Here is a 15,559-nt window from a genome sequence, read left to right on the forward strand (position 1 = left end):
TCAGGGCTGCTCGGGCAGCCCGCAGGAGCCGCCACCTTAAATGCGGCCCGGCGCTGTGTGGGCCCGGCCTCCCTCCACTGCCCTGTCACGGTGCTCCTGACTCTTAGTTTAATTCCCCTCGTGGTGAGTCTCCAGAACCCCAGATGAGAACAACACAGGCTTTAAGTCATAAAAAAGCTTTTCTTGGCGTATTTGACTGATAGCTCTGCCCGGCAGCAGCAGATGGCGAGGAGCAAAATTCAGAGCTTTGTTGCACGTCTCACATTCCGTATCCTGCTCCCTCCCACGGCTGTGACACCATTCACCTTCCCTGCGGAGCTGCGCTGCGGGGAACAGCCCCGTGCGGAGCCCTGGAGTGAGCTCCGAACAGGCCGAGTGCACTGGGGCATGCCCTCCTTCTGGGACAGCAACAGGCCCGGGCATTGTTTACTAATTATGGAGTGTTTGGAAGCTGCTCATCTTCATTTTCCCGTTTTTAAAGCATGAATGCAGTTCTTCCATGCTTTTACAGCTGTGGCTATTGTGTGTGCGTACCCTTTTTAGAAACAAATGAGCGTTGTGTGAAAATGCCAGGCCAGCATTTTGAATAAGATGAAAAGAGCACATATTGAGGATGAGTCTAAATGGAACACTGTAGCAGCTAAACTGTAAATTGTGCTAGAAAAAACATAAGTTTAAAAAAAAGCACTTAGGCTGAATGAAGTCCATGAGGATGCGCAAGTATCAGTATAAAAAAGTATCAAATATTTCATATGCAGACTGAGCTCCAAAGGAGGATATAATCCCTTATTAAATCAACTGGTGCCAACAAGCCTTCATTCAGTTTTGAGGAAAAAAAACCCCAAACCTGTGAACTTTAAATTAGTTACAAATAACCTTCTCTGACTTTGGCTTTATTATGCTTTCCAGCTATATGATAGTATGAGGCAAAGAAAATGTTAGCACCTGTGGGATATCAGGAGTGAGAATGAGAGAAAAAAATCCAATTATCACCTGTGGTCAGTGAGGTGTAACAAGAGCTGGATTGTACCAAATACTGCAATGGGCAATTATCTCTGGCACTTCGTGGTTCTCCAAACTAACTCAGCTGTATTTTTTTGTCACTGCAAATAAATTCTAATGCATGGCGTACATTTTTATTAGTACCCATTTTTTAGCATAAACTAAACAGCACTGCGTGTTAATTTGACCTATTTTGAAGGGAGATTACTAAAATATGGCAGTGTAAAATCCTTGGAATTCACAAGAGTCCATTTGTTTCAAAGGCTGGGGAGGATACCTGTTAATTTCATACTCACAAGTTTTTAATGGAACACTTCAGGAAAAAATGGCCCCAGAATACAATGCTTTGTGACACTGACAAAGCATACAGCTGCTTCTAAAATAAATTGTTGGGTAAAGCTTGTGCTGTAAAGGAGTGCCAGAAAGGAATGCCCATCAGAGATAATGTGTGATTGCCATAATAATCACCAAATTGGTTGACAGCAGAATAAATAATGTTTTTCTGCATTGTGGGTGGTTGCAGAGCAGTTTGTTTATATATATGAACTGCTGATGGATGAGAGGAGAAGGAACATGCAGCCTTGAGGTATCTCACATAATGCATCAGACACCTAAGATCTTGCAAGACAACCATGATGACACAGTCATAAGCACAATGAGATTTAGAAGGACACTCTAAACCCTCTATTAAACCCACGACAGGACTAAAAATTGTCCTAAACTTGGACACAGAGGTAAAAGTGCTTAGACAAGACAAAAAATTAAAATTTCTTGGAAGGCTGCTGTGGCTAATAATGTTAGCAAATATCCTTTTGTGTGTTCGAAGTGGTGGGAGCTGATATCAATGCTCTGTAACAAAATATCAGTAAAACTGAAAGTTAAATTCACAAATTTCTAACCCATCTCTCCTTAACATACACAATCAGCCACACATCAGATTATCATCTTTCATAAAAATCAGAATGGTGATCTGAAAAGAACATAAGGAAGGTAAGATGGAACAAAACATATGATGTGCTGGTGTATACCTGCTGTACAAAATGACTTGAAGAGGGTATTTCCTGAAACCATGCTTGTCAAAGGAAAATAACCAAAGCAAAGATAAATACACAGTTTATGAACAGGATATTGCTACAGCTTCACATAGTCAATGTATGTCATGGTCTCTTAAAAGAGGCTACAAAAAGGCTGTGAAATTTGATGACCTTGAGTAGGGAGTGGCAGAAAAGCAGAGATTTTTCTGATATAAAGCTACTTTGAGCCTTAATTACTGGTAAAAGGGCAACTCCTTTTATTGCTTATTAGATAGGTAATTGTTGTGCATAAATTAACAGGTTATTATTTCTCCTCAGTGTTCCATCTTTTGTTTTAAATTATAATTCTGCTGTTTCAGAGTGTGACAATGTTTTGAATTGGTGGGTCAAGTTTAGGAAAACATATATTTAATATCTGTGATGGTAGGAATCCAGTATGTTGTCTTGATAAACTGGATAAACAGTATAGAATACCAATTTAGTAGTGAGCTTGCTTTCTCATTTTTTAAATAGAAAATATAAGTTGATTCTCTTAATTCTGGGAAAAAAAAAAATGTTATTTTTATGTATGTATTTCTGTTGGACTGATTGTTCTTTTTAGCTGCAACTAGAAAAGAATACATTTTTTCTTCACATGATTGAGGCAGGTGGACCAATTTCCCTTGGTGGGCCTGTTATGTTAGGAGAAATCTAAATTTCACACTTGGTGGAGTTTTTTTGCCAGCTAAAAAACCCCAGGACTTAGATAAACATTCACTTAAAAAAATTTATTTGAGTGCAAGCAACTCCACACAAAACATGGGACCCCAAAATGTTACAACACTTCCGTGGAATTATAATATGGAAATTAAAATAGCTATAAGCAACCATGAAAAATATTATATCTTTAATGCTGAAGACAACTACAGACCAGAGTAAACAAACCATCCATGGAAGGCATACCTATTCTTGAAATGCTGCTCCAGTAATCTAAATAGAGATGGGATTGTTTGTTATTTAAGGTGGTTTTTGGGTTTTTTTTATTCTTTGTAAACTGATTTTTGAGTAGCACAGAAACTTCTCAGCTAGGTAATATTAGAAAACAAGTATCAGCAAATAATGTGATCTAGCAGGTGGAACACTTGGCTGAAACGTTCAGGATCAGCTCTCAATAGCCTCTCCTGGTCTGCTGTGATTTCAGGCAAATCATCAGCATGTTCAGGTAGCATCTCATTTGGAGGGGCCATACTCTTTTTAGACTGCTTTCAGAAACTACTCTTACTCATGAGACTTCATGTCACACCCCTTCTTCCTGACCTTGTCTTCACATAATTGTGTTTTCTTATCATCCTTATCTACAGAAACAATGAGGGCATTATCTTGGCCTTTGATCATGAAATTCTGTGTTTACTCACTGGAGCTCTGTGATTGCTGCCACATGAGTAACACATCCTCAGTCTGGTTTCTGAAACAGGCTCTGAAGTGGACAGAAGTATTAAAAAATCCAAATGTTTGCAAAATTGAATACTACCCAGTACACAGCTCTATGAACAGGAGTAATTAAAAATGAGGTTTGTAAAGTGCCCACCTATTTCCATACTTGTCTTCTGCAGGTCAGTGCATGGAGTCATACAGAAAAAACTTGATAGTTACACCACCAGTTATCTTCATCTCAGACATGCAGTTTAGGCTTTACTGTGGGCCCAACAATAAAGCATTTAATTAGTACCAAAGATCATTGCTTCAAATGGAGAAGCACTAACACCCAATTTGCCAAAATACAGGGAAAATAGATTAAATTAACTCCCAAAGTAGTCACTCATAATTAAAATATATGTACCCGCAATCACCTGAGAAAGTCCCACAAAAGCACTCTGAACTGCACTACTGTCAATCCACTGAAACGATAAAATATAGCTAAATTATTAATACAAATATAACTACAAGCATTTTCTGTCTTCCTCATGCATTTCCTAACATTCTTAACAGAAACAATTCAGCATTGAGTGGACTTCTCAAGGTCTTGCTCTTGCTGCAGTTCCTGTTCACAAGACTGTAGTGGTTTATCGAATGAAGACATAAAGGTGAGTCTGTATCTGCTTTACTGAGTATTTCATGTTCAGACACTAGTGGGACAGGGTGAGCAACACCAGCCTTCATAGCTGGCACACCACACCAATTTTGGATCAAGCAGCCCGTGTGCTCCTCTGTGCATTCTCCCTGAGACCCTGCTCAGCCCCTTCCTAAAGCTCACAGAGGTTTCCATGAGGTGCAGGGGGCCCAGCGGCTGGTACAATCACAGAACCACAGAATATGCTGAGTTGAAAGGGACCCATCAGAATCATGGAGTCCAACTCTGGCCCTACATAGGACATCTCAAGAATCCCACCCTGCGTCTGAGAGCACTGGCCAAATGCTTCTTGAGCTCTGTGAGGCTTGTGACTGTAACCACTTCCCTGGGATGCCTATTCAAGTGCCCAGCCACAGTGAGTGAAAAACCTTTTCCTGACACACAACCTAAACCACCTATGACTCAGATTCATGCCGTTTTCTCAAGTGCTGTCACTGGGTACCACAGAGATCAGTGCCTGCCCCTCCTCTTCTCCTCACGAAGTTGTTGAAGACTGTCATGAGGTCTCTCATCAGTCTCTCCCAGGCTGCACAGACAAAGTGACTTCAGTCGCTCCTCATATGGCTTCTCAAGGCCTTTCACCATCCCCGTAGCCCTCCTTTGGATGCTCTTAAATAACTTAATGTCGTTTTTATATTGTGGCACCCCAGACTGCCCCCAGCACTGGAGGTGAGGCTGCCCCAGCTCAGAGCAGAGGGGACAATCCCTCCCTTGCCCAGCTGGTGATGCTGATGCCCCCAGGACAGGGTTCACTCCTGGCTGCCAGGGCACTGCTGATTCACATTCATCTTTCCATGGAGCAGGACCCCCATATCCCTTTGCACAGCGCTGCTCTCCGGTTCCCCAGGCTATGCGCACAGCCAGGGCTGTCCCCTGGTGCAGAACCCTGCGCTTGTCCCTCGCGGTCGGTGACTGTCCATGTGTGACTTGCGGAGGTGTCACTGCGGCGCAGAGAGCCCTATCTGGTACCGGTACCTGCCCACCTTCTCCGCTCGGGGCCGCCCGCAGCGCCCCAGCCGAGCTGCCTTGCCCGAGGACCGGGCGCACCGGCGCGGCCCCAGCGCCCCGCCCGGTGCGGCCGCTGCCGCGGGAGCTCGGAAGGGGCGGGCGCCGGCTCTGCCCGCCCCGCTCGGCTGTGTGTCGCGGCGGAGCTGCCGGGAGGGCGGCTCCGCTGGGCTCGGCTGTGTGTGCCCGTGCCCAGCCCTGCGCGGGGGGAGCTGCTGCTCCGGCTTTGTGGCCGCGGCTGCGGAGGGCGGCGGTGCTGCGGTTCGCGGGGAGCCGAGTCCCGGCGCGGCGGCGGCGGCAGCCATGGGGCTGCAGCCCCTGGAGTTCAGCGACTGCTACCTGGACAGCCCCTGGTTCAGGGAGCGGGTGAGAGCCCACGAGGCCGAGCTGGAGAAAACCAATAAGTTTATCAAGGAGTTGCTGAAGGATGGGAAGAACCTGATCGCCGCGACCAAGAGTGAGTGGCGGGGAACGGGGGGAGCTGCGGGGGCGGCTGCCCGGCGCCGGGAGCTTTCGCCTTTGAGCCGGCGGCGCTCGCCTTTGTGGCGCGGAGCTTTGCACTGGCGTTCCCCAGCCTCGCCCCTGGGATCCCCATCAGCCGCTTGCAGACGCAGGTCATCTGCAGCTCTTCTCCGCGGAGAGGAACAGGGGATGGAGGCGGTGGTGGCAGCGCCGGGTGACTCCTGTTGCATCTGCCCGGCTCCTGGGCCGGGCCTGGCTCCTGTGTTCGGCGGTGCCGAGCCCGGAGCAGCCCCGGCAGCAGTCCCGGTGAAATCCACCGGGAGGACTCGGTCCCAGGTGTTGCTGGTGCGCTGCAGGCTGAAAGGCTGTGAATCGCGCTCCTGGCCAGAACCATGTCATTCCTGTGCATTGCAGCCTGTGCAGAGGCTGCTGGAAAATACCTTTGTCAAAAGGAGTGTGTTCTGAAATCGACAGACTTAGTTTTGTGCTGGCAGCGCCGGTTGCCAGTTCTATGCCTTTGGCCTCTTAAAATGTGATTGTGTTTGTTTATTTTGGGTTTACTTGTTGAGTATACACATAGTGTATATAAATAGTTAGCTATAATGTGGTTTATGTGTTTTTTTAATTTTGCCTCGAATGACCATGTTCATGCACGTTCTTAGTGTAGTATTGTGCTAATGTATTTTTCCATTTGACATAAGACACAGTTGTGTAGTCACTTAAGTATTTAGTAGGATGGTTTGCTACACCAATTATTCAAATAAACCACTAATACAGTGCTATGGTACTGTGTTCTCAGAAGTGTACAGCACCTCTGGTATGGTAAACCTCTGAAGCCAGGAAACCATGCTGTCAGGATGTTTCCATTAAACTGATAGGGGTTTGATCTGTGTAGCTGCCTGGATATGGTGAAGTTTTAAAAACCAGAATTAACTCATTTCTGTAAATAAAGAAACATTGTTTTCTGATTTTGTCTCTGGTAGGAAATGCCGTATCAAATTTCACTTGTCTGCTATTCTTTGGCCAGTTAGCATTCAGTTACTGCAAATTGTGATCTTAGAGGATTGTTCAAAGTCTGTGATTTGAAGTGACAGTATAAATCATCTTAATTAGGAGTGTAAAGTAAAAAAGTATCCCAAAAATTGGATAAGAACAGTAGAGGGAAATAGTTCCACTTCTCTTCCTCAAGCATCTAGACAGTATTTTGGCAACTGCCCCAAACCCTCAGTTGCTCATGTATGGTAATGTATACAGAAGTTAATTGAAAGCGTGGAGCTGGCTGTGGTGAGGAAAGCCCTAACTCAAATGAGAGTCCTGTCCACAGCACACCAGAATCCCGTGCTGGTAAATTGGCTTTGTGTGCAGTGCTCAGTGCTTTGCTGTGTGTGGGGGAAGCCAAGTGTGCTGGCCAGAGCCACCTGTCCTGAGGGGCCTAATCCATCAGGAATATTTAGAGAAGCTATCTGAGATCCTGCCTGGTGTTCAGGTCTCAGTGCTGCCTTCCTTTCTGAGATGATAGTCAGAAGGTTTATTCTTGAGTTTAGTTGCTGTGCCTTATTCTAACAAATGTCTTCAGCATACTTATTTGAAAAGTATAAACAGGTTAGACCCTTCTTCCCACAATTCAGGTTTCTGCAGTTGTCTCTCCTCTTTAGAGTGCCCTGAGTGACAGGTTTGAAGCTGAGTTGCCTTGTGCTGGTGAAGGAGTGCCACTGTTCAACAGATATTTAAAGATAAATTGAAGCAGAGGAAGTACAAGAAGCCCAATGATTAAAACCCACTGAAACCCCAGTGGTTAGGGTATTTGCCCTCCCTGTGTTTTCAGAAGAAAATGTTATCATATAAATTCTTTTAGGAACCTGATTCATTTGCTGTCAGGAAACCAAATGAGATTAGTATCTGTTCCAAACACCCAGCTTGAGAAGTGGTCTAGACACAATGGTCTATTCATTTGTGTCCAAACTGCATTTTCTGCACAAAGATAGTCTCACTGCAATTTTGAGAATGTGATAATAAAGCAGGGTGTAGTGAGCTTAGATGACTGCCTCTTAAACAATAGTTGCTGACAATTTTTACAAAACCATTACAAAAAATGTAATATTGATAATAGCTAAAATATTTCCTGTTTCTAGAACCAGGTAAAATGTGAGATTTGCACCTGGTGTAATTGATATGCAAGTGTGATCGGCTGCTCTGAGTGGTGTGTTAAGTCTAAAATGTAGTAGGTGCAGTATTTTTCTTGAGTTTGTGGGAAATGTGTGATTTGTGGGACTGCAATAGACACTGCCAGCATTTCCCTCCCTTAGCAATTTCCTTATTTCACTTGTAAAGCTGGCAGCAGATGTTCTGGGGGTTCTTTAGGTGTGAATAACTGATGCAATTGAATAGATCCCTCTTCCTGCCTGACAGCCAGCCTTGTAAGTGACTTTGATGTTGCCTGCACTGGGTTACATTTTGACAGGTGAAAGCAGATACTGTTACTACTCCTTCTAATTCATAGGAACCATCAGCGCCTTGCAGGGCACAACAGTAACATGATGTAGATCCTCTCATTGGCTCCTTTCCATTTGTCTCCTCAGTTGTATGGCATTGTATTTTTTCACCTAAAACTCAGAATCGAATTTTTGTTAGTACAGGACTATACTGCTTGAAAAAGAGAACCAAAAAAAAAAATTTGCATTTTTAAATTATTGACTTCCCAGAATAAAGCATACTTCAAGTGTATCTTTACACTTTAAAGTTTCAGCAGTTTCAAAGATAAACAAGAGTGACTCAAAGCTGTCTGTTTCCTGTGTAAGGTTTTGAATCACCCAGTTGTCTAGTTCAAGCTAAATATTGGAAGGATGAATAAACAATAAGCGGCTCTTCATTTTTTTATGACAGTTAAACATGTTTAAAAGGAGTACAAACCTATTTTTTCTCTACTGAAACTGATCAGTTAATACAAGTGGTATACAATTACTCCTTTTAAAATAGAAATGCAATATTTCTTAGGGAATCCCAGTTCAACTGAACAAGTTAGGATCAACGTAGTTTATGAATAACTTCTGTATTGAGATAATTGTGCTTCAATGAAAGTGAATTTAAGGGTGCCTTATAAAAGAATCCTCATTCTGAATCATGAAAGGAATGTAAGAGGTTTAGTTCTGAACTCTAAAAAATCTGCAGTGCAATTTCCTGGAAGCTAAAGAATACACTAGATAAATACTATATATTCAGTCTATATTTTTATCTCTATATTGTTCCAATTCTTGGTCTCTTCACAGGAGTGTGAGATTTTTGGGGGGCTTTTGAAGATAATTTTTGAAGTTTTTTTTTTTGTTTTTTTTTTTTTTTTAATTTATCTACAGCAGGAGCTGCCACTGCCAAGGTGAGGTAGGAAGAGTCATCACAAGTATAGGTTTTGGCCCTGGGCATCTCACAGAGCCTTTGCAAAGAATACTTGTGAGTGCATGCTCACAGCTGTTCCATGTGCCTGAAAGCAGAGCCTCCCCATTTTTTGGATTTAGGCTCAAATTGGAGCAGAATTCTATTTGAGTCAACTGCAATGACTTTGTGATGGGCTGCTGAAGACAGAAGATGGATGTATTTGGTGCAGTGGGCATCCTGGCTATCCAGTGCAGCCCAGTAGGCTCAGTGACTGCTTCTTATTGCTATTTTCATTTTGTGTTTTTCATGGAAGAGTTATTTCTTGTACTCTTCCAGACAGAGCACAAAATGGGAACCAAATTTATTTTATGTAGAAAGTTTGTTGGAATATACAGAGTTACTGATGAGCATCTTTTTTTTTTTAACAAAGATGACTGAAGAACCTAATCCAGTCCCAAGCCCCAGTTTGAGTAGTCCAAGCCCATATTCTTTTTCTTGGCCAGTTCTCTTGGTGTGTGGTGGTGGTTGACCTTCCAGACACTGGTCTAGGTTAGATTTTGGCCTGACCTGGTGTATATATTATTATGTAAATATAAAAGCTGTGGTAATCCACATAATAACACCACATAAAAACCTCTCAGACCACTTGAGCTGTGGTGCATTTTTTTCCTAAGCACTAATTGTCTACTTTTTAAAGCTTTCCTTAATACAATCTGCAGTTATGAAACCATGTGTAATGTGTGCCAGCTTTCAAAGTCTTAGGAATTTTTCTTTGCAACAAAAATGTTCTACTGCTATTCCAGTGCATGTTAAAGAAGTAAGATAAGGCCACTAGTATAGGGCTTATTAATAGCTTCTAGACAAGAAATGGACATTTACTAAAGATTTAGATAGAATCCAAAGATGGACTAAAAAATTAATACCATTCTTACTTAATGGGGATGGGGGAATATTGCAAGAGGGTCTTAGTTGAACTTTGCACATAAGTTTCCTAAGTCAACTGTGGTTGGTTAGGGCTCTATATTTGATTATTTTGCCTTGAATTCAGTGAGACCTCTGAATTAATAAATCTTTACATTTAGCATTTTGGAAAGCTATTTTATTTTTGAATTAATAACTCAAACCCAGTCTTTATTTCTATTGTAGGGTGTGCTTTAAGTGTGGTAACCATAAGAAAATCAATGCTGTATGTGAATGCTCTGAGATTTAAATTTGAAATATACTCTGCTAGGATCACATTAGATAATAATTACTTCAAGGGCAGTATTTCAAAGGCTATTGAGCTGTATGTACCTTTAAAAAAACTCAACTTTCTGTTGTAAGTGTTCCCGTTATAGAACTCATTAGAAACTAAGGCAAACAGGTACTTTGGGGCCCATCTAATAGAGATTTCCCTTAAGAAAGAGCTGCTGATAATAAGTAATAAAACGTTGCTTTTCTCTTCCCTTCAAGTTAATTGCCACAATTGGGACCTAATTAACTGTGACAGCACTTTATATTTTTTCCTTTCTGCTTGTAGATAAAGTTGTTTCTGTACAAGGACCAGAGAAATGCTTATGTTTAAGAAAGTGCTCTAAAGAACATTTTGTTTCGCTCCACCCCAAGTAGAGCATTCGTTACTGTGTCAGTAGCTATAAAAAGTGTCAGGCTCATTCTGTGGAGGATGCCAGTTTGTCAGCTTGAATCTCATCTCTTCAGCTTGAATTACTAACTAGCTCCCTTACTGTCTTTGTCCTGGAGATGTTCCACTGCTCATTTTTTTCCCTGTATTGAAAGCAGAGTATTGTGCTACCAAACATCTGTGATATCAGAAAATATGAAATTTCATGAATTTATATGGATTTTCTTAGTTCTGAAGATGTGAAAAACTGCTGTTAAGTGATTTTTTTTTTTCTTTTAATCATTTGGGGGAAAAGCATCATTTTTCAGCTTTAGATAAAATGTGTTAGTGGTCATTAAAGACCGCTATCACTGATAGGTGTAATTGTCAGTCTTCAGGACAAAATCAACAGAAATGGTGGATTAATTCTATAGACTGTACAAAGTGCCAACACTTGCTTGCAATTAAAGAAAAATAGGCCCACTGCTAAGGCTGTAGGTGTATGTTGTTCCTAAAATTATCCTGTGCTTGCCTGCTCTGAATTGCAAAAATGTTGCAAATTTTAGCAAGCTGGCCTTTATGACACTGATAACACTTCTGAAGTCCAGTCTAAAATAACTTGGTGAGTTCTGTTGAGGCAGAACATCTCTTTCTGCCTGGCACAGATGTTTTTCCAAAGGGGCAGGAGGGAGAGTACTATGGTGATTTTTTTTTTTTTGGGAAGTAGCAAACGGGTTGGGTGCTCTGCTCTTCCTTTAGATAGGGAGCACGTGGAAACATGTTTGGAATGGCACTCAAGAGCTGCATCATGGTGCTTGTCTCCTTCCCAGGTGTTTTATAACATTACATAATTAATGTATAAAGTTTACATTGACTGTAGTGCTTTTGTTTTACAATGCCTACTTCAGTCATACTGCAACACTTAGCATGTTAACTTAAAAACCAGGGGCTTGGCTGTTTTAGAGAGAGAGTTCAGAGAGTGTGAATCTTGGCAATATGCTTAATGTTTTCATAGTGTGGGTTGTGGCTTCTTGAGATAATTTTTATGATTTGCTCATGTCTGATGGGGCTTCCTTTTTTGTCTAATGTCACTTTTCTAAGTTTCAATACCATATTTACTGTTCTATGACGGTTGCCCTTAAGATCTTAGAATATGCTCAGTGTTTTGGTTATCTTTTAAAAGTCTTCAGGTTTCTTAGTTGACTAATTAAGACACTTGGTGCAGTTGAACGCTTTCTGGAGCATCTAATAAATGTAAAATATATGATCAAACAAACTTGGGCACGTATTAGCAGAGCAGTTTAAGGAACTGCTGTTCAGGGAATGTAACATCTCTCTGCTGGTGGTTGCTGCCACCCACTGTATTTGTCAATCTTAATCAGCACCCAAAATCTGCCTTGTTGCTAAGTCAAACCCATCTTCCTTGCCAAATTTAAACTCAGCCATCAGTTTTGCAATGAGTTGAAGCAGGCACTTGTGCTCCATCCCAGCAGCTCCTGTGCAGGTTGTTTTCCTCTGGGTGTGACTTTGATGGAGAGAGGGCAGTAATTTATGAAGCCTCATATTATACATCTGGGATGAATGTGTGCCTTCTGTCCAAAGCACATATTTTGGTATTTCACTGGGAAATAAGATACTGGAAAGGGAAATCTGTGGCCCGTCCTCCAATTATTTTTCTAAACAAGTATTTTTGGCAATTTTTGACAGACAACATCAATGTCATGTTGTTTTTCCATACCTGCTTGTAGCTATGGATGGAGCATCTTGAAGATACCGCATTCTTTGTCTTTTACTCCTTCTGCTCTGTTTTTGTTTCCTCCCTTTGTTGTTCTTTTCCATCCTGTGTGTTTGCTCATCTTTCAGGATAAAAATAGAGAGAAAACATCCAGGCCCTCAGAAGCTATGTGGCCATCACAGGCCAAGGCCAAATCAGAAGTTCCTGTAAATCATTCATGCTAGGCTTCTCCTTTGTGGGAAAAGAGCAGCATGAGGGGAAAATAACAGTGTTATTAAACAGATGGTGGTTTTACTACAGCCCAGAACTTTGAATAAACCTGTTGCTGCCCCTTTCAATGAGAGGACTGGGCTTGTGAAGGTTATTGGCTCAATAGGTAGGTCAGAGAGGGGCTTTGTCTCTCAGTAAATCTGGTTGTTACAGCTTCCCTGGGTCCTTGTCAGCTTTTGTATGTGCACCTGGCTGGTTGGGACTGCATGTCCTTGAAGAGGAAAAACAATGCTTTGTTTAATTTGGCAGGGAAAATTCAGTATCCAGGATGAAACTGAGCAGGGCTTTGTACCAGAGCTGAGCCTTGAAGGACATTGTAGTGTGTGTGGTGTCCAGGAATAGATTCTCAGCCACTTTGTTGCTGGTGAAATGGTTTTTTGCTTTGAAATGTGTCCATTTCCTCCATTAGGCTGGTGCATGGGGGCTTAGAAATAAGGAATGAATATTGAAGTGTATGAAGTTTGTCATACATCAAGTGTTTAAGCCTTAAGAAAAAATCAGATTGTAGTGTATCAAATCTCAAAAACTGGGATGTTTTTCCAAGCAGAGAGCATTTTTGTTTGTTTGATTTATTATGGGATTCTGGCAGTCATTAGAGTTGCTTGCTTTGAAAAATGTTAATGATATTTGAATGTAGGTATGTTGAAACAAAGAAAATATGGAAACTTGTAGCAGTTTTATACAAAAATATAATTGCTTCAAATGTGCTTCTTCAAAAGAAATCAAGCTGTCTGGCAAACAGGTGGAGGGACCATGCTGCCAGATCATGGAGGACCTGACAAACTTGTCTAAACATAATTTTGACAGTGGGTCCCAGTTCTTAGAAATCTGTTGTGGGGCTGAGCTTGCAGCTTATGTGGATTAAGGGACTGTGAGTGCTGCATAGTGTCAGCCTTTGGTACACATCAGTGCTCTGAGAGCAAAGCAGTGTTACTTGTCCATACCTTTTTCCTCTTATAATCCCAGGTTGTAAGCTTTCTCTGTTGGAGAGGCCTGGACTGACTGACAAACTCAGTCACCAGCCAAAGGACAGTTTCTCCAAAGCTTTTGTCTGTTCAACTCCTCAGCTTGCAAGCTTTTCAGAAACAAAGCTGACTTTGTCCAGTCTGCTCTCAAACACTTGCTCTGTGGTAATATTACTGTTCTTTTATTGTGCTTCATTTTATGCTTTCAGTAATTTCAAAATGTAGAGTTTCAAATTTCTGGTGTGCCTCTTTCTATCTGTTCCCTTGTTCCAGGGGATTCAGCATCTTTGCTAAAAGACATCAAACTATCTGGAATTATTGCCTTTTAAATTTTTTTATTTAATTTTTTTAAGTTTTAGAAATGTCATGGCTTAACCCTAGATAACAACTGAAAATTGTATAGCCACTTGCTCTCTCTCCCAGCCAGTGGGATCAGGGAGAAAATTAGAAGGGTAAAAGCTAGAAAACTGTGTTGAGATCAAGTCAGTTCAACAGGGAAATCAAAAACCATGTTCATAAATGAAGCAAAACAAGGAATTATTCACTGCTTCCCATAGCCAGGCATGTGTTCAGTCATTTCCAGAAGAGCAGGGCAAAATCACATTGTAAGGGTAACTTGGAAAGACAAATGCTGTTATTCCAAATATTCCCCTACTTCTCCCCTCTCTATATATGGATCATCACACCATTGGTATAGAAATTCCTGCTTATCAAATCTGATTTCCTTTTATGGCAAGGTAGCACACCTAGCTGATCAAGGGAAGCCAGCTGATGTAAATGTTTTGGATTTTAGTAGAGCTTTGGAAACTGTCTCTCCTGTGGAAGGATCCTTCTGCACAGGCTGTATAAACAGACCATGCAATAGCTGAGCAGCTGGCTCAGGGGTGGGGCACAAAGGGTTGTAGTGAAGGGGGTGGACAGCAGACCTGTCACTAGTGAGGTTCTGTAGGGCTCCATCTTAAGCCCTGTGCTCTTCAACATCTTCTTTAACAGCTTGGATGCAGGACTAGAAGGGATGCTAAAGAAATTTGCAGATCACACAAAACTGGGAGGAGCTATTTGGTCCCTGAAGACAGGGAGTACCTTGAAAGAGAACCTTGACAAATCAGCGGGCTGGGCACTCACCAACCATGTGAAATTCAGCCAGAAAAAGTTCCAGGTTCTGCACCTGGGATGGGGCACCCTGGATGCACAGGCTGGGGAATGAGAGGCTGGAGAGCAGCACTGTGCAAAGGGACCTGGGGCTGCTGCTCCATGGAAAAGTGAGTGTGAGCCAGCAGTGCCCTGGCAGCCAGGTGGGAACCCTGTCCTGGGGACAGCATGGCCAGCTGGGCAAGGGAGGGATTGTCCCCTCTGCTCTGAGCTGGGGCAGCCTCACCTCCAGTGCTGGGGGCAGTCTGGATGCCACAATATAACCAAGATATTTAACTGTTGGGGAGCGTCCAAAGGAGGACACAAATGATGAAGGGTCCTGAGGGGAAGCCTGATGAGAAGTGGCTGAAGTCACTTGGTCTGTTCACCTTGGAGAAGACTAAACAGAGACCTGATTGCAGTTAGGACTTCCTCATGAGTGACAGGATGTGAGGGAGTGGCCTAAAATTGTGTCAAGGGAGGTTTAGCTTCAATATCAGGCAAAATTTCTTTCCCCAGAGGATGGTTGGGCACTGGAATGAGCTCCCCAGGCCAGTGGTGACAGCACCAACTGACAAAGTTCAAGAAGTGTTTGGACAATACTCTTGGGCACATGGTGTGACTCTTGGGGATGGTGCTGTTCAGGGCCAGGAGTTGGACTCAGTGATCTTTGGGGGTCCATTTCAACTCGGCATATTCTGTGTAATATCCCTTCAGTCAGTTGGGGTCACCTGTCCCTGCTGGATCTTATCCTAGTCTCCCATGCATCCCCAGTCTCCCCACCAGCATGGCCATGCAAAAACTAGGAAAGGCTTTGGCTCTGTGTAAACCCTGCTCAGCAATAACAAAAACATCCTTATTACTGTCACTGTGTTC

The 15,559-nt window shown here is 42.5% G+C and overlaps 1 protein-coding gene across 2 annotated transcripts in view; it reads left to right on the forward strand.

The window, feature by feature from the left end:
- Positions 1–5,273: 5,273 nt before the first annotated feature.
- Positions 5,274–15,559, forward strand: part of ARHGAP10 (Rho GTPase activating protein 10) — a 135,001-nt gene continuing 124,715 nt past the window's right edge. For both annotated transcript variants that reach the window (XM_079305953.1, XM_079305954.1), the window contains exon 1: positions 5,274–5,608. In XM_079305953.1, the coding sequence (XP_079162079.1) occupies positions 5,455–5,608 (154 nt within the window). In that variant the 5' untranslated portion in view covers positions 5,274–5,454. The remainder of the gene's footprint in view (positions 5,609–15,559) is intronic.

Source organism: Erithacus rubecula, assembly GCF_903797595.1.
Source record: "Erithacus rubecula genome assembly, chromosome: 5".
Taxonomy (NCBI): domain Eukaryota; kingdom Metazoa; phylum Chordata; class Aves; order Passeriformes; family Muscicapidae; genus Erithacus; species Erithacus rubecula.